The sequence below is a fragment of the Copadichromis virginalis genome, linkage group LG11, assembly GCF_057382275.1.
Source record: "Copadichromis virginalis isolate Kocher_CV1m ecotype Utaka linkage group LG11, C_Virginalis_male_GT1.1, whole genome shotgun sequence".
NCBI classification, from domain to species: Eukaryota; Metazoa; Chordata; class Actinopteri; order Cichliformes; family Cichlidae; genus Copadichromis; species Copadichromis virginalis.
The window spans coordinates 34,305,153-34,324,460 of NC_140628.1; the positions used below are offsets into that span (position 1 = coordinate 34,305,153).

The 19,308-nt window shown below is 39.2% G+C and overlaps 2 protein-coding genes and 1 long non-coding RNA gene across 3 annotated transcripts in view; 1 reads left to right on the top strand and 2 right to left on the bottom strand.

Annotated features, from left to right (window-relative positions):
- The window catches only part of LOC146699183 (uncharacterized), a 5,068-nt gene extending 2,452 nt beyond the window's left edge, over positions 1 to 2,616 (top strand). The window contains exon 3 of the long non-coding RNA XR_014922793.1: positions 388 to 2,616. This is a non-coding gene — a long non-coding RNA (uncharacterized LOC146699183). The remainder of the gene's footprint in view (positions 1 to 387) is intronic.
- On the bottom strand, positions 2,550 to 12,152 carry herpud2 (HERPUD family member 2). Its single transcript, XM_085472156.1, has 9 exons — positions 12,046 to 12,152; positions 10,668 to 11,038; positions 8,920 to 8,997; positions 7,050 to 7,151; positions 6,572 to 6,735; positions 5,321 to 5,446; positions 4,815 to 5,144; positions 4,513 to 4,618; positions 2,550 to 3,414 (listed from the first exon to the last, which is right to left on the bottom strand). The coding sequence occupies exons 2-9, from the start codon at positions 10,812 to 10,814 to the stop codon at positions 3,229 to 3,231; spliced, it is 1,239 nt and encodes a 412-aa protein (XP_085328282.1). The 5' UTR covers positions 10,815 to 11,038; positions 12,046 to 12,152; the 3' UTR covers positions 2,550 to 3,228.
- Positions 12,153 to 12,169: 17 nt separating this feature from the next.
- pkdc (protein kinase-like domain containing) lies at positions 12,170 to 17,086 on the bottom strand. The gene is made up of 3 exons (XM_085472157.1): positions 16,864 to 17,086; positions 16,395 to 16,779; positions 12,170 to 14,613 (listed from the first exon to the last, which is right to left on the bottom strand). Exons 2-3 carry the CDS (start codon positions 16,763 to 16,765, stop codon positions 14,022 to 14,024), a joined length of 963 nt encoding a protein of 320 aa, XP_085328283.1. The 5' UTR covers positions 16,766 to 16,779; positions 16,864 to 17,086; the 3' UTR covers positions 12,170 to 14,021.
- Positions 17,087 to 19,308: the final 2,222 nt, after the last annotated feature.

The window sequence follows — 19,308 nt, forward strand, 5'->3', positions numbered from 1 at the left end:
CCACCTTCCATAACTGGAAAGCATTTTGAGTCAAGCTTTGTTGTTTTTTGGATGTGTTTGCAACAGCCTACAAAAACGTGTGACTTAACTTGAGGATAAATTTACAGAGAATTCACAGCAATTAGTTATTTACGGTCTCTCTGTTACTGGAGCAGCAAAGCAAACGTAGGTGTTTTTCACTGTGTGACATATATGGATACATCCAAAGTAACACCTGGCCTAAACACACTGTACCACGTTTACAGCATGTGCTCAGTCAAGGCACTTTTACTGAAAGCACTGCATCCCCATATCATCCTCACAGGTGTCACACTCCATCTCTCCTCTCCATCTCCTCCGTGTTCACCTAATGAACTCAGTCTATCTCTTCTCCCCCCGCTGTGGCAGGTGTCCAGCCCAACTGCTGCCTCTCCGAAGACAACGAGGCCTGATAGCAGGGAAACAGGAGTGAGCCGGCTGCATAACAAGGACTTATTATGATGATGAAATGTCCTACAAGGCCCCAAACACCCTCTTAAAGAAATCTCTCCCACTGATAAGGGGAGTCTCAGCCTCACCCCGGAGCTGTGTGGAGGTAGAGGAGAAAGTGTGTGTGTGGTGGTGCGTCCTAACCTGATTGGATCGGCGGCTCAGAGGGGGCGCACGTTACAAAATCAAATGGCCGTCAAGCCGCTGTCATGCATAATTAATTGGACCTTCCACTCCCAACTACACAAAAATCCATGGTCATTCGATTAGGGGTTTTTGGAGGACTCTCTGAAGTGCATCGCTGTCTGAGCTGCTTCCCAGCTCACCACTCTATCAGTGAGGATTGTGTCAGCCTGCACATGTTCAGCCAGGTAAATTTTAAACTTTCAAGCCCCTAATTCATTGTTAGGCTGTTTGTTGTAAGGACCAGCTTTTTACACAGCTCGGCAATCGAAACATTTGCTGATAGTCATTAAAATTTGTAGATGCAGAAAGCCTGGAGGTCTCAGCAGGTAAAGTTGGGGAAAAAGCCATGCTCTGTGCTGAAGGCTCAGTTTGTAGTGCAAGCAGTCAGAAGCAAGCTAACCCTGTATTCAAATCTTCCATTTTCTTTTTACTTTTAGTATATAGTCTTCTGAAGCTGCCTTTGCCTACTGTAGGGGTTTTATTTTATTTATTGCTTGTTTCTGTACAGTTATGTTTCTGGGTCAGAAAAAAGCATGTAGTAAAATGTGACCAGATGGAGCATTCAGGTTCACTGGAAGCAAACAGGAAGCACTGTTAACAGGACAAATGTACTCTGTAAATGTATCATTATGATTAACTTGCTGAATCAGGATTGGACTGCCAAACTGTGAGATTATTGGTGCCGCCATTAATGACCATCAGCATCTGTATGAAAAGAGAGCGTTCTCAAAAGGCAGAGACCACCACTGTGGACCCAGACTGCGAATGCAACAGTATATCAGCTGATCTACTGTCACATCCATCATCACACAGGCTTTGTATTAGAAAGGTTAAAGACCCGCTAATATTTTCATTCTCACATGCACTCCTGTTGGGATAACATTTAGGAAAGTTCAGGCAGCAAAATATGCGTGAAAAAGATTCAAGTGTTTGTACTTGTTTACATTTCCCACTTCAAGCAGAGATAGGGAGCCCAATATATTTTATTTTCAGCACAATCAGTGGAAGCTTTCTACTGACCTTTTAAGTTGGAGAGGTTTGTAATGGCCAGGCATCTTAATTTTCCTCTCTGTCTTGTACTGTCTTTACCTCGTGTTTTAATCTGACCCCCTTTTGCTTTTTGCTGTGAAGAATTTTGCACAACAGTTCAGAAACAGAAATCACACACTGATTAAGTGCCCGAACAAAATTTGTGTAAGATGGGACATAATACATAAGGAAACAGAAGAAAAATCAGAACTGACTTCCTGCAGACATCGAGCTTAGGACGCCATCTTTGAAAGACATCTCAAATCTTAAAATGCATCTGGAGAACAAAGTGATGAGAAGAGCTACAATCAAGGATGCATCCTCTGTGGAAGTGTGGAAAAGAGATGAGATGCACAGCTGTAAAGGCCAGCACAAAACCTGGCCAGAAAAGGCTTTCAGAGACAGAACCTTTATATTCTTATTTTTTTTGTCATTTATTATTGAAATGTTCAGTCAAACTCTCTACCCTTCAACTTTTTTATCTGTATATTCTTTAATATTAAGCTACACTGTAAATTTAATTAAAAATAGATTTAAATATATAAGCACATCTGACATCTGAGGTCATATGATACATTGGTATACTTATATTTTACTGAAATCACTTTAAAATGACGGCCTCAAAGCACAAGGGCGTCTTATTTTGTTGCCTCCTTATGTCTTTTCCTCAACTCCTGCTGCTCCCATATCTCTGATGGATGGAATAAGAGTGAGGAAAGAAGGAAAGGAAGAAAGGAACTGCAAAAGTATAATCTGGGAAACGAGAAGAGGAGGATACAATATCTGCGTGTGAATGCCGCCCCCTGCTGGACATCAGTGGAACTACATCAACTGCGCACTAGAGAAAGTACACCACAGCAGGCAAATTAAACTGCAGCAAGATTTTTTATTCAAAAAAAGCATATATTCAGGAATTAAAGATGCATATACTTACATGTGTAAATAGATATTTAAAATACACAAAGTGGGAAAACAATGTGCTTCAGTAGCTGCAATGTCTATATGCACACTGTGTGCATACATGAAAATGTCTTTGAGGATGTGTTTTCCATGGTTTGTTAAGGAAACGTTTCCCTATTATTTTAGAGAAATTCCTTACTTTGTTTTTCTTTTTATTTCTGGGTCACATCCATTATTTAAAAAAATAATGAAATAAAATATTCACAAGCATAACCATATCACAGCTCAAAATGGAAGACAACTCCCTTTAGCGTCTCTCGTCATCGCCAAGTCTTAATGAATTCACAAGCGATGAAACAAAAACAAAAACTTTCACTGCTGAAGCTTTTACTCCATTAACACAGCACAGACATGACTTTACCAAAGGTTCCATTACTGCAGCAACACACTGCAACTGCTCTTACACTTCATTCATTGGTTGAGGACAGGAGGCTAGGCGGGCACTTCGGTCAAGGAGTATTTGACCACATGGGATTGTGTGAAGATGCGTTTGGGTTATTTATGGCCAGTAAAGGTTTGGTGGGGGTGGGGGGTGGGGGTCCTGTAGCAGGAAGAGGAAGTATTTTTAGAAGCAAGGGGGTCTACCTAGTTGTCTGGGTGGGGTCGTCCCTCGGGGATCAGTGAGGTGAAGAAGGTGCTGATGAAGGACCACGCGACTGTAATGAAACTCGGCTCGGCAGCAGCAGCCGCCGCCCGGCCCTGATCCTCCGCTCTTCCACCTCCATCCTCGCCACTGTCATCGTCCTCCATTCCTTCGTCCATCAGTCGTTCCTTTGCCACAAACAAACAGAGACAAAAAAGATTAAAGACGTTCTCTTTCAGACATATTCTGGACTGATTGCTTTAAACTCCACCTTAAAATGACAATAAGACCATTTATATTTTGAAAGCGCTTCCTGTGAGTTGGCAGGATATTATGTTGCATAATGCGCTGCAAGTTTATGTTTACTTGACACATCATCATGTACACAAATGAAACACTAAAAACCAAACGCAAACGAGTGAAGCTTAAAGATGAAGTCAGTGTTAAGAAACAGAGAATAAAAGCACTCTGAAATGCCAAGTTCCTTAAACCATTTTCCCTTTGCAAACAACCCTACAGCAGAAACCTTCCTGCTTTCATTTCTGTTTTTATCAGCACATCTCTCTGCTGTACACTCATGTTAAGACTCAGAAAAGACCTGAAATTATTTGAAAAGATATGAGTGAATAAGAAGTTGCCTATTAAAAACAACTGTCTTTATTTTTTCCAACAAAAAAAATAGGCCTTGTTAGAATAAACAACTCTCTTGAACAATTGGTTTTATATTAGAGATTAAACTGCTACATGCTTAAACAAAAGACATTCATTTGGCCAAACTCCAAGATATTTATAATATCTAGTGACATCTACAGTCTTGTTTTGAGTTGTCACATTATCAGCAATCTGAAATTCTTTTTTTAACAAAGGATTTTTCTGTTTACAGGTAAAGGATCATCCTAGGACTGCTGTTGATCAGCTGTAAAAGCTATAATCTATTCTATAATTTAATACCAAAAATTATGATTTTCACATTGTATGTATCCACTTCAGACATCAAGGTAGCAAAGAAATGCACAGAGATCAGCAGGCCAAGACAAGAAACTCAAAGTACAGTGCAAAGTATTCTGCAGTCTCTGCACATATTTCAAGTGGGGCAAGTGCTGATTTTTGGCACATCATCATTGACTTCCAAAGATGGGAAACAGTCCAGAGTGTACTTGGTGTGATGCAGCCAAACTTCATCAGGTCGTCTGTCAGTCTGAGAAATTTTAATTGATATTTGTCTTTGAAAACAACAAGCTAGAAAAGTAAGGCAGAAAAACAGTGACAGACAGTGCCCAGCTCACCATTTCCTGCATGTCCTGGTGTCTCTCTGCTTCCTCCTGTGGAACTCTTCCTCCTCCTCTGAGGTTTTGCTGCTCTGGCCTGAAGGGAAACCAGCCAGCCTGGTGCCTGAACCATAGACACACACTTGACTTTAAAGTTGTTTTTAACAGATATATCTAAAATGACTGAAATGATTGGTGAAAATAAAGTTGCAGTAAAAACACATTCAGTACACTGTCATGAACACAGATGTGAAAATGTCAAAATTAAAAGTACAAATTATACGTTTTTTGTTTTTACAACTTCTGCAGAATTAACTCACAGGTAGACGAGCAACATGGCTCCGACCACCATGACGAAGCGGCTAAAAGAAGAGTAGAAGTAGACGATGCTGAGCAGGACGCCCACGCGAGACAATGTGTAAAGCCAGTCCAGCCAATCGCGGTTCATCTCGTCGTCATTTAGGACGGCTCCGCCCTGAGCGTTCATCTGGATGGGGTTGGGCGGCTGGTTCTCTGGCAAGGCGTTGGGGGCCGCGTTAGGTCCCAGTGGTGGCTGCACAGCATTGGGTTGGGCAGGCTGATGGGGTGAGGGGGTGGGGGAGGAGGGAGGGGAGGTGCTGGGAGGCTGCGAGGCAGCTACTGCTGCTTGACTGAGAAAGAAAATGGAGATAAAAAGAAGGAGAATAGGGAGAGAGAATGGAAACAAAATAGACAAACAAACAAATCAGCACGCGAAGTAATCATAGTAAATAAATGTAGTCTAACAAATATGTCACTGGGCAAACTGTCACTGGCATGATGATAGCAGGACAGTTTTTGCACTTACTATTGCATGTAGTAGTGACGAGCGTACATCTGTTGCCACCACAGCATCTGCATTGGCATGTACATGGGGTGGGGGGGCATGTTGGCAGGTAGGCCCCCATGAAAGGGAACCTGAGCAGCATCGGGCCTGTGGAGGGAGGAAAGCGTCATATTTGTTATTAAAGGCATTAACACAAAGCTGCACAACTGATACACATTCATAAACTGATGTTCCATCTTCAGGGTCGTCCCATTAGCTTCTCAGAACCACAGACCTGCTTTCAACCTGATGTCAAACAGAATATCTCACTAAACTTTAGTGAGTACTTATGTCATTAGCACCTGGCTGGCAATCTATTGCAAGACCTATTTATACAGTGGTGATTCCTTTGATTTAAATCATATTATTTTATTTTATATTTTAGCACAAATTTATATTTTCTATAATTTAAAGAGGCATAGATTAGTTTGGGGGTAAATGCTCAGATGTGACTCTGTCAGAACTTTTTCCCATTAATATATAATAACAGATAGCAGACATTATAGCTCTTTGCTCTGTAAACCTGTTAACTTGTCTTTTTATTGTTTATTAAACAAACAAAAAACAATTCAAAAAATAATTATCATCTTTCAGGAACCATCTGAATTTTCTCTCTAGCCCAAAATTGTTTAGATTAGATTAGATTAGATAGAACTTTATTAATCCCTCGGGTGGGTTCCTCTGGGAAATTCGATTTCCAAAAAAGCACAGCACCGACAGAAGTTACAGAGTTACAGAATATTATATATATATATATATATATATATATATATATATATATATATATATATATATATATATATATATATATATATATATATATATATATATATATATATATATATATATATATATATATATATATACATATATATACACACACACACACACACACACACACATATAAATACAGAGACAATATAAATAAAATATACGAAGGGGATAAATAGAATAAATAGGAATAAAAAATAAAAATACAAGTGAATTGCACATTTCAAGTATATTGTTGAGGAGTAATGTGAAGTGCATGTGGTAAAATTTAGGCAAAGCTGATTTTTCTGTTTGTGTTCAGACAGCAGTACCTTGTGAATGCTTTGTGCTACCCTGATACACGGCACTTAAAAAGTGCTTGTAAAATTGCCCCTCTCCTGTATAGTGATACCATAAAAACCCACAAACGCTCATTTAGAGCTAAAAAAAGCCCAGTCTCGTGTCTTGGTGTTGTTTGCTTACCACTGAGGGATACCAGCGGTGCTCTGAGGATATTGGGCGAAGCCGCCGCGGTACCTCAGCCCATCAAAACTCGCTGGATCAGAAGAGGAGGAGGATGAAGAGGCTGACTGACTTTCCTGATTTGGTGTGGTGGCAGGAGATATGGAGCCAGCACTCTCTGAACTCTGTGTGAACACCAATAACAAACCAATAATTAAATCAAGCACACACAGAAAAGATCAAGTTTGCCCTGAGAGAAGATGAGAGGAGCATGGAGGCTGCAGCCTAATCAAACAGCTTTCATAGTTTTTACAGGAAATCACAGAAACACATCCAGTTAAAGTTGATTGCAACTTAATCAGAATAAGTCTCTGTTTTAATTATGACAGGTCAGTTTAATAAAATGTTTTTAAAAACATTTGCTTACCAGAGCTTTTAAAACTGTAAAAATACATTAAAAGCACGAATAAATTGTGTTAGTAAGTGTTGATCTACTCACGCTGGAATCAGAAGCAGTCGTGCTGGAGGGACTCCGAGGCATAGGTGAGCCGGGGGGACTGTGAGAGGTACATACGAGATGCATCATGTGGTATTCATCGTGCTGTGGGTCGACAAGGCCAGGGAGCGATCCAGATGTGTGGGAGGAAGAAAAAGGTGGTGGTGGAGAAGGCACCAGCAGATCACAGAGACAAAGCAAGAAAGAGAGAGAAAGAAAGGATTAGAGTGGAAATGGCCAGAATTCAGACAATGCTCATCGTTTGTTGGTGACACACATCACATCGGCTATTGTTTCCCAGACTGCCCGTTTCACTTCCCCCACAGATGGAAATGTCTACGAGCAACAGCTAAACTACTACTGAGGATGTGAACAACTGACTACACATGCCTCCTGCACGGCCATCAGTCCCTCACACAATTTGTAGCTACTTAAATACCAACAGTTACAAAATTGCTTACACATAATTTCCCTATGGATTAATAAAGTATGTTGTTCTGACTTAATGCGCTACAACTACTCTACTGTAATTGTGTGAGACAGCTCACTCACAAACATCACTAATAAATTAGTTTCAGTGTTTTGTTTTCTAAAGCAAAGTACTTCTAGAAGCAAGGCAGACAGCCAAACACCTCAGAGGATGTATTTGGCAATTATATCAAAGAATCATCTAAACCACCTTTGTTTCAACACATTTAAATTCATGAATCTTTGAGAGCCGTGTTGGCTTCTTAAATTTCCCTGAAGAAGGAAAACAAAGATTAGTTTATCTCAGTTTTCATCTTTTGTTTCACATTTGGTTCAAACAAAGGCTACAAGTGGGACTGCAACGATACTAGAACACATTTCTTTCAATGCTTAAGTAACATTATTTTGAAGATTTAGACTGATATAAAATATAAATAAAACTGTATCAGCTAAATTGTATTAATATTTAAAAATATAAAAGTTTTTTTTCTTCCTTCTTATTTGCAGGCCAGTAAAACTCAGAGGCCACTGATCTGCGTCTGCTATGCTGGACACTGAATTATAATAAACATTAATTATTAACATCTACACTATCAGGACATCTGTTTTCTGCAACAGGAAACATTTCTTTGAATCTGAGGTCAAGCCTGAGCTCTGAGAATGTTGATATGCTCGTTTTTCTTCATTGCTGACACCACATAGTCCTTTAAAGGCTTAAAGACACACACCTGCTCACTCACTAGCACAAAAACAAAACCAAATCTACCTCTTTCTTTTTTGCTTACAGTTTCATAAAAAAGTCTTACAAGAAGACAAAGCAAAGCCTATTTTATTTTATGAACTGGCTCCGTTGCATGTATAACTTCTTTTGCTTGAGATTATTGTACTTGTGATTAGTTATCTTTGAATTTAAGAAAATGTTTTGGTTTTTTAGGAAGATGTTTTATGTACGTTGTAGGTGATTTAATATTTTTATTGTTCATTAATAAGACAAACATATTTCTTACCCGGTTACTCAATGGATTAATAGAATAGTCAAATACTAAAGTAACTGACAGCTGTGGCACTAATTACAAGCCAGTGCGCTCAACAAGAGTAAAGACACATCACGGTTTTGAACTTTGGAACAACTTTTGAAAATTTAAATTCAAACTCTGAACACACACGAGGTCAGACAAGAAAGGTAAGTTATTTCATGAAAGGCAATGCAGTGAACTTTATTTTATGCTTTGTTTTGTTAATGTTTATACTGTAAAACAAGGTGTGCTGTGTGCTACCTGGCTTGAAATTTAAAGAAATCTATATGATCCCTTATAGGATAAATCCAGATCCAATATTTTCTCACCAAGGAATTCCCAGGAACTTAACATCCCCTCCCAAAAACTCATCGATACGTGGCTCTCACCTTTCTAAGCACATCTCTGAGCTGCAGGTGGTCTTGAAGGAGCATTCCTGAGTACACCAGCCGTTGGTCTTTGGACAGCTGAAACACAAACATCACACAATGAGACAAAGAAGTGATACACACACACACACACACACACACACACACACACACACACACACACACACACACACACACACACACACACAGTGAGGGTAATTTTTTTTCTTTCTTTCTTTTTTTAAATTATGCTTTTAAATATTCTGAAAATGACAGGCATTCAGGTCACTGTCTGACACAATCACACCAGTCTCCTCTATATAGTGTAACCTGATGCAGGATGATAAAACTGCTGGGCTTCTTCTTGAGACACCAAGCAGAGCTTGAACTGAGCGTCTGAGCAAACACAGCCCTCACAGTAAACTTAAACCCAAACATCCACAAACATGTTTTTATGGAAACACTGCCAGCTACTACTCTGTCACAACCAGCTCCCTTTAACCTTCATAGCTAACTCGGTGCAGCAACATCAACATGTTTTTGTTTCCAGTTGAGAAAAGCCTTTTGGTAGCTGATAGCAAAGTATGAGACATCAAACCTGTCATGTTTGTAAAGTGATTAGGTGCCTTGGGGTTAAATGAGAGTACTGGGCTGGATTAGATTTCAAAGCCTACTGAAAGCCTGTGATGTGTACAATCAAATATTCAGTTCTTCACAAGACTTTCGCTTCTCCTTATCCGTTTTATGAGAGCAACTTGACCGAGAAGGAATACAGACAATTCATTTTCACTGAAGAATCAAAGCAAAGTTGTCTTTGAATCACTGTGTTTCCACTTTTTCAGGAACATCACATCAGTGGTCAAATGATAATGTCTGCATGGGAGTAGTATTACATACTGGTGCATTAGGATCATCTGTAATACTAGAGAAGTACTCCAGTCTTAAAGTGGGGCACACCTCTGGGTGAAACACGAGTCTACAAATATAACCCCATTTTAGCACAGTGCTTGCTGCTGTGCTCTTTACCCTGCTGAAATATGAAGACCTCCAAGAAAACTTCATCCTGTCTTTAATTTTAAATCCATGTATTCTTTTAATAAACTGACCCCCCCCCCCCCACACACACACACACACACACACACACAAAAACTCGCCCCACAGAAAATCTGATTATTCTGTATCAAACATAATATGAGGTTGGGCTCAGCAATCACTTGGATTCAATGAAGATGTTGTCTGTCAACAATTAATGAATTAAATAAAATAATCTCAAAAACAAATACTTTGCTCTTTGTACTAATTTTTTCTATACATCTCTTATTTTTGTTGTATTTATATATCAAGCACATCCGTTTCCTTTACAAAGCGCATTTTTGTTTGTTCCTAAAAGTGAAACTTAATGGTGCTGTAGTTCAGCTTTGAACAACAGAACAGAAACAATCTTTGGTCACTAAGCTCTATCTAGAGGAAGTTAAAGTTGGACCAAGATTTGAACCACTGGACCTGTGGAAAGACTCTATTATGCATTTTGCAAGCTGCTAGGGACCAGCAGCCCAGGCCTTTCTTCCTATTGGACAACATGGTGTACATCATCTCATTTACATCTATTTTTTTTAAACTTATATCTGTAAACTGATGATAAATGCCTTTAATAAATGTCAAGCAGCCTACTGAAAAAATGAATTACTGTTTCAAATTATATATAATATGATTATTAATCAAAATAATCATGATTCTGGTTTCTTTCAGACGGACAAAACGATACTCACCGGCTTGCTGGGGTACACACTGGAGATGTGACTTTTCAGCTTCTCCACAGTCCAGTTAAGGAAACAGTTAATGGTCTGGTCTTCATACTTCTGGTTGGGGGCCTTAATGACCAAGGTCACAGGACTATCAACTGCCCCAGAGTCCATGGCTCATATTACTAGAAAGTGGGCTCTGAGGAACCTTCACTGACACAACTCAGGACTGTCCTGAGGAGTAAGCTACCTCAAATTCTCTCCATTCTGGTACTTGTATAACACCAAAAACAGTCAATGCTGCAGGTAAGGGGCTGGTGGGTCCCCTTTTACAATATCTGCTTCATCTCTAGATCTTTTATGAGTTGGAATTCTTCTGGTAGCAGGTTGTTGGATTTCTGTTTTTAAAAAAGAGAGAGAGTAGCATATATAGATTACACATTATCCTAAAACATTTTGTTTTGATTTATACAAAGTATTTTTCTAATATCTATAATTTTATTTTTTGAAATTTAAATTTTAAGCACACATGCAACATGGAAATCTGTGTGGTCATCCTTCAGGTAAACTTCAAAGAAGTATTAAAGGGATAACTACTGCAGCTGTCCCTGTCCATGTCTGTGACAGAGTTAAATCCCTCCCCAAGTGTGCCAAAAAAAACTCTTAAAATATAGGATAAATAAACTAACTTACAAGCTATAAATGATTAATAAAGATAAACTCCAGCTTAACCATTCAGAGTTACGAGGCTGGAGCTGGTGTAGACCCTTGGCAGGTCACCAGTCTATAATTGTTCATCTGTCCTACCTGTCTGACACTCTGCCCCAAACTTCCTGCAACTGAGGAAACTGATCAACAAAAAGCTCACTTTTGCATACTGTAATAAGCAATGCACCAGCTCACTGCAACAACAATTCACAGCTGGCTCACAATGAAAAGCAATGTATCTACAAAATGTAGCACACGCAAGCGAAAATAACCGCAGGTGAGGCGGAGGGGTCGGGAGTTTCGGTTAAACTTCCTGATACCTGCCATGTTGGCTCATCTTTACAGTAAACAATTAAAGCAACTTTAACTATAAATCACACCGAGTCGGGTTAAACCTGACGGTTTAGAGTTAGGTGAGCTATTAACGCTGCTTATCTGTACAATCCTCAGGCGAACACACTAACACACATAGCAAACTAGCCTCACTGGGCCGGTCACTCCGATCAACTCGGCTTTTATTTTGACCCTTGGTTATGAAGCCAGGGTAACGCCGTTAGCTTCTTGGCTAATGCTAGCGTCGCTGTGGTTTGGTAATAATTCGGTGGGACTAGCTAGCCTCTCCCAAGGTGACAGCACATTTAAAGGTCTAACGATAATAAATGAGAACACGTTGCATCAGAGGGCTTTCTGTTTGTACCTGTTTACTCCCCAGTCAGTCAGTCAGCGTCGACTCCCCGTCCCAGCTCGGCTCGCCTGCCTTGTTGTTGTAATGTCGGGTGTGAGAGCGGAAACACGTCATTCTCTTTGCAACAGCTGATCAAAAAAACAAAGAAAAAACAAAACAAAACCAAAACCTTGCACCGCAGTAATAAATACGCATTAAAGTTAGTATAGTTTCGTGTTTTTGATTTTACTTTGAAATTTAGAATTGAAAATCTACAGTTCTGGTTTAGTATAGTGGTTTCAATCTATTAGTTTATAGTCTTGTGATATAAAGGTGTTTTAGAAGTTGACCATATACATTGTAATTTCAAAGCAGACAACAGTAACACGCAGACTATAAGAACCAATATTTCGTTCCTGGTCATTTTATTAGGTATGCCTTTTCAGTAAGTCATTAATGCAAGTATATAATGACAATGATTCAATACATTTAGGCATATAGACGTGGTCAAGACGAACTCAAGTTTAAACCTAACGTCAAAATGGACAAGCAAGTTGATTTAACTGACTTTGATGATTGCATGGTTGTTGGTGCTGATCTGGATTTTCTACACAACCAAAAAAAGAGAAAACAGCCATTCAGCAGCAGTTCCCTGGGCCAATTTTAAAAAAGCCCCGTTGATGCCAGACCGCACCAGATGCCACTCTTGTCAATTTAGAACTGGACACTGAGGATAAAATCTGCACCAATCACCAAAACTGGACATGTGGAGACTGGACATATATTGTTTGGTCTGATGAGTGTCAGGAAAAATACTACATAATCATCCAGCAAAGAATGACTCACGCAGGGTTGGAGCTTTATTTTTTTTTCTTCAGCAATGTCATTTAATTCCCCAAACATAAATATGAATAATGACTTCATGCCCCCAGTCAGCAGGTTTTGGCTTTATATATAGCCATGTTATTTCAAAGTGGAGTGCAATAAACTCTAAAAAGAGCCTAGTTTAAATTATTTATAGCTATAGAAAATGTAGATGGCAGCATATTTGCGTGTGCATACAATTCACAACACTGGTGCTGCACTTCGCTGATGATATGATGCAATATCGTAATTTATTCACCACATTTGGTACTCAGTCTGGTAAATTTTAAGCAAATTTAGGTCCTCTGTGACATGATGTTCTTACACAGTATAGTTTTGTATTGCTTTACCATTTGGTTACTAAAAGTGGAAAAACATGTAATACAATTAAGAAAACTATTTTTGAGACTTACATTTCATTATTCATCATTGACATTTTAGATACATTTTTTTTAAAAAGTCTATTTGTTTTATTTGTAAGATTTTCAATCTTTCCACGCCTACTTCAAATGAACCTCTTAAACAAAGGACTGATCGTTGGAATGGCACTCCACCACCAGAGGGCAGTGTAAGTTGCCTAACAGGCAAACTACATTTGGAGAAAATGTTATGCTTTTGTCCAACCACACAGCCAGACTTTAAGTCTCAGCGCTAAAGTATTTTGCACCTCCTCAAGTGCCGCAAAATTATTGAGTTTTTCCTTTCTCAAAATATTCGCACAGATTGTAGAAGTTATTATTTTAGGATTGTTTATACCCCACATTCTACAATAATAATGCTATTAGTTGCCTTTATTTTTTATCGGTGTTTCATAAATATTGCACATGCGGAATAATTTCCACTGAATACATCTTTGCATGTACTAGAATAAAATCCAGAAATGTTTTCAGCCATATTTCTTGCTTTTTGTAATGTGCGGTATTGATTTTAAAGTGCTGATATTAATTCACATCTGGGCAGCGAATTTGCAGTAGGCCATATGGAAAAGTAAAACTGCCTTAGCAGTTCAACAACTCTTATTTTCCCACAAATGACGTGATAAGCATGCTTCATTAAATGACACAGGAATGAATATGGGTGTGTACAGATTTCCTGGGTGCTTTGTGTGTTTATCCCAGGAAGACTTGCTGCATGGAAACTACTGATTACTGTTTCAGCTTGCGCAGAACCTCCTTTGTCAGCTGTTTACTGTATCGGTTGATCTTCCAGTGTCCCGGCCTCCATCCCAGCAGAAAACGATGAAAGTCTGTCCAAGCAAATGCAAACATTTCCCTCCACTCTTTCTCAAGGGCATGAAACTCTACGTCTTTTTTTAACGATAGCTTTAGTTCTGAAAAATAGTAGTCCAGTAGTCCTGGTACCCTCTTTTCACACTCCCTCTCCTCCATACAGCTTCCTAGAAAATATACAACATCTTTCATCCCGCAGCCCCCACCCACATACTGAAAGTCCACAGCTGCCACATCCTTCCCACTCTGGGAAAAACAGAAATTAGCTAATTTGGCATCTCCATGAACGATGGTCTTGAAGCGGCACTCACTGAGTATCCTGTCAATGTCGCCTGCTGCTGCTTTGAGCTCAGCATCATCCATGGCTTCCAACTCGTCTGGCCGGGTTTCCAGGTGCCAGTAGGTACCGACAGGCCACAGACCCTCTGGTGCCACACCCAAGAAGAGAGCGTGAAAGTGAGCAAGCCAGCTCAGGCAAGCCTTTATCTCCCTGTCTGTAACGCTCGTCCTAAAAAGAATAAAATATATTTTTTAACCACCATAAATTATGTTTGTTTCACTATTTGGCATGTCTTTATCATGGCTTTAAGGATATACCTATCCAGGCTAATAAAGGCTCTGATCTGAACTACTCCCTTTCAGAACTACTTTGAAAGTGCTCAGACACATCAAACGACCCCCAGAAGAGCTTCTGCCTATTTCAGCAGTTAATTTGGAAATGAGGCACCTGAAACTGAACAGTGTTTAAGTTACATTAAACAGAAATAAAATTAAAAATAACTAAACATCAAAAAAAGCGCCTTCAGACCTAAAATTACAAATGAATATTACAATAAGATGCCCTTAGAAAGTTAAATTATCTCTTCCCTCACCTAAAACACAATTTATGAACATTTTTGATGTCTACAAGAGAATCCAGTGTTTACTGCATTAATGCCAAGCCATAGTTTATATGCAGGCCTCCTGTTTTACTGCACGCTCTCACAGCAGTGGCAGAAAAATGGAAAAACATAATGCAAGTACAAAACACTTCATTACAGTTCTTAAGTAGAATTTTCAGGTATCTGTACTTGTTACGGCCCTAGCAGGGCCTCTCTCTCTCTCTCTCCTGAGGGTGCCTGTGTGGGCGTGTCCCACTACCTCCTGCCTGAGGTGCCACCTTGCCCTCCTGTACAGCTGACTCCCATCAGCAATTAAGGGTATTTAAGCCCAGAGCAGGGTGAGCTCTGGGCCAGAGTGCCAGTAGAGTGGTTTCCAGCTAGTGAGCTGTGTGTCTTGTGGTGTTTCCAGCTAGTGAGCTGTGTGTCTTGTGGTGTTTCCAGCTAGTGAGCTGTGTGTCTTGTGGTGTTTCCAGCTAGTGAGCTGCGCTTTCCTTTTGACTTTTTGCTTTATTTGACCAACGCCTGAGTTTTGTTTGTGTTTTGTTGGTGTTTTATGGTGATAACGGCTTGTCCGTCTCTTTTAGTTGAACTACTTCAATAAAACTGTTTTATTAAACTGTTTCGCCTCCTTGACTCCTTTTTCTGACCCGGTCACTTTTGTTACTTCCCCCTCACCGCCTAGACCCCCCCCCCCCCCAGGGGAACGTAACAGTACTACACTTGAGTATTTATTTTTCTAATGAAGTTTAACCTTTACTCTCTACATTTCAGCACAACAGTATGTCCTTTTTTGCTCCTTACACTTTCAAAACAGGTTCATTACTTTAGGTTTGTAGGGACTTATTATTTCCTGTCACTGTTTTCCTTCGCAACAATAACCGATTGTGGAAAGAAACAGTAACACATAAAATACAATCCTATTGGTGTAGCCATCACCAGTGCTCACAGGAGGAGATTAAAAAAAAGGGCAAACAAATATGTAGATATAATCTGGCCCAATAATCAGGGGTTAAAGTTTGCATAAAAATACTAGACAGTATAGTGCAGATTGGGAAGGTTAGTTTGTCTGGTTAGTTTGCAGTACTGTTTAGTCTACAGTAATGTACTGGATTGGTGCAGGGTAGCTGTGGTTTTCATGGTCAGAATCAGACTTCAGTGCCAATTTAAGCTGATGATTCACTCACCAAATTCCACGTTTATACTAGCTTTATGCTGTCTATGGGTGGGAAATCAGCCATGACTGCTTAGGTATACAAACCATATACTTTATAAACATACACAAATATACACAAGTCACGGAGGAGGGGTGGGGGTTAGTATATCTGAATAACATGAACACTTCATAGACTTTTATGGATTTTATGCAACATGCTTTTTGAAGCTTTTTTCAGAGTTTCTAAGCTTATACCTCCTCTGATCGTAACCGGCCACGTCCAGATCCTCCAGCACGATCAGCATCTCATCGCCATAGGAACAGGCAGCTAGGCAGGCAGGGATGCGACAGCTCTGATTGGTGGAATAGTTTTGGTACCAATGTGTCTCCACCTGGTAGGATTTCACTTTACGTGTGTGGGATCGATCTGTGTTCCAACCCCCGGGGTGCTCGGCTTCCTCTGGAAACTTAACGTGTTTTACAACCACGGAGGGCCGGTTACAGCCCTCCAGGTGCAGCCGGACTATCTCCCCATAACCACTCCACAGGGTCTGGATCTTAGCACCGACTCGCAGAGATGAAGCATCACATGCCTGCAGGATGAGGTCCTGGTACTCCTGTTTCATTTCCACAGCTACGGCTGAATGAAAGAGGAGAGTTAGCAACATTTAAAAAGCGTCCTTGTATGCGCTGCTGGAGGTCTCTGTTGAAGTGTCGCACTCACCTGATTCTTAAAAGTTTTTGCAGCAGAACACCAAAGGTTTTGTTTCACCCACACGATTCACTGAATACTGAATAAGTATAATATATCGATTTTCTCGCAAATGTGTCAGGACACCGACACGGTTTAAATTATCCTACGGTTCAGGAAGTATTCGGCATTTAAGGAAACCCGCGCGAAAAGTGTGCAACGCTGCCACCTACTGGACTGGAGTGCACACAAAGAATCCAATAAAAAAATGTCATCGCTCATGGACAATGAAATTGGATGCAATCTTAGCAACCCAGAGAAGCCATTATACGTCTGTGATTGCATAAAGTAGTTCTTATTATAGGTTTGTGAGCAGTCCAGATTTCAAGCACTCTAATGTAACATCAAATATTATTTTTTTGATTATATAAACAAAATAAATAAACTTTATAACAGCATAATGTCATCTCTTTTCTCTCAGCAATGTGTGAGTGTATTCTTAATGAAATTTAATAAAGAGTAAGATTAGCAATACAATAATCAATACAATTTAATTTAAATAATATTAAATGGTTGCTATGGTAAAAAAAAACGTATTGAAAACATTAGTAACTGTCTAAGTAAATATATTTCTAAAGGTCTTTTTGACATGAAATTCTCACCAGATGTCAGTAACAACTGATCCACACATGCAAAGAAATCAAACCACAGATGTCTATAAATTAAATTATGTGTAATAATGTGAAATGACACATGGAAAAAGTTTTGAAGACGCTGAAATTTTTCAACAACTGTGAAATTTATTTAATATTTTGTACAGAAGCCATTGTTGATGATCACAGCTTTAAGATGCCTCCTGTTTGACGAAACTAGTCGCATGCCTTGCCCAGTCGTGGTTTTGGCACATCCTTCCACACAAACAGTCTTTAAATCCTGAAGGTTCAGTGGGCCCCTTACAAGAACTCTTAGCTTTAGTTCTTTCCATAGATTTTTAATTGGATTCAGGCAAGGTGATTGTCTGGGCCATGCTAGCAGCTTGATTTTTTTTTCTCTGAACACAACTGAGACTTTCCTTGTCTGTGTGTCCGGAATCATTGTCGATTACCCTCATTTTATCTCCATAATCTTTAAATGGCGGCAGATTTTTTTAAAATGTTTTTTTATTTTTTTAAAGTCAAGAATGTCTCACTACTACTACCTCCAAACTTCAATAGTGTTTCTGGGGTCATATACAGTGCCTCTTGACCACCAAACATGGTGTATATTATGGGACCCAAAGAGTTCAGTTTTGGTCTCATCTGATCAGGCTATATTTCACAGGCTTTTCTAAATGTTGTCCAGGAACCTTTAAATATGCTTCAACATGCTGTTTTTCAGCAATGGAGTCTTGTGTGGTGATTATACAGAAGGGCCATGGTGGTTGAGAGCAGAAATTCTTCTGTAACCAATGTGATCAGTATTTTTGCAGCAATATTGTTGCACAGGTCTTGTGAGAACTCATTGATTTTACCCATAATAAGATGTCTCTCGTGTGACACCTTGGTAATGAGACACCTTTTTATAGGTCATCAGCTGGGACTGAACCAGCTGATTTCAGATTTCAGCTGGTGTCATGACTTTCCCTGCCTTTTTGCACCTCCCTTTCGCCACGTGTTCAATACTTTTTATCCCCTGGGTTATTTCTCATTATTACACATAACACAATGTATGGACATCTATTGTGTGATTTTTTTTCCCTTTGTGCATTGCATAGATTGTTACCAACATCTGGTGAGGATTTCATGTCAAAAGCACATTTAGAAATACATTTATTTAAATTTAACTTAGAAATTTATGACATGTTCAATAAATACCATACCATACCACCTTTATTTATAAAGCACTTTAACATAAAACCAGAGTTCACAAAGTGCTGTACATGCTAATAGCATAAGTAAAGAAAATTAAAATGAGATAAGATAAAATAAATAACTAAAAAGACTAAAATAAAATATTTTACCCGCTGCAAATACAAATCCCACCCACTTTGAATTGATAAAATAGAGTACAAAATAAGAAGAAAAGATGCATAAAAAAGAGCAGAAATGTTTTCAGGATCAATGGCTGGGCATCTGGATTGTTTCAGTAGGCCAGAGCAAAATAACTGTTCTTCCTAAACAGGGCAAGTACCTTAAAAAGTGACCTAGTTTTGAGACAGCTTGAGTAATTTTGAGACTGGTAAACATTTTCCAAACATTTTGGCCTGTAATGTTTCAAAGTCATTTAGATTCATAATTTATTACCCATTTTACTATATGTAAATGCTCTGTGGTTCTAGATAATGGCCAAAAAGCATGCATGCTGAGATCTGTGCAGGGGGAATTATTTGTCTAGATATTTTCATCACAAACTGGAGATGTTGTTGCTTTGCAGCCAGTTTTTAACAGCAGGAACTATTTTAGAGAGGATCAAAAAGACCTGCAACCAAAGAAGAATTTT

Coding starts and splice junctions, on each gene's coding strand:
- pkdc (XM_085472157.1), bottom strand. CDS start 16,765: ATGAAACAGGAGTACCAGGACCTCATCCTGCAGGCATGTGATGCTTCA. Junction 14,614..16,394: donor GCCGGTTACGATCAGAGGAG/GTATAAGCTTAG, acceptor TATTCTTTTTAG/GACGAGCGTTACAGACAGGG.
- herpud2 (XM_085472156.1), bottom strand. CDS start 10,814: ATGGACTCTGGGGCAGTTGATAGTCCTGTGACCTTGGTCATTAAGGCC. Junction 8,998..10,667: donor GTGTGTACCCCAGCAAGCCG/GTGAGTATCGTT, acceptor TTTGTGTTTCAG/CTGTCCAAAGACCAACGGCT. Junction 5,447..6,571: donor ACCGCTGGTATCCCTCAGTG/GTAAGCAAACAA, acceptor CTCCCTCCACAG/GCCCGATGCTGCTCAGGTTC.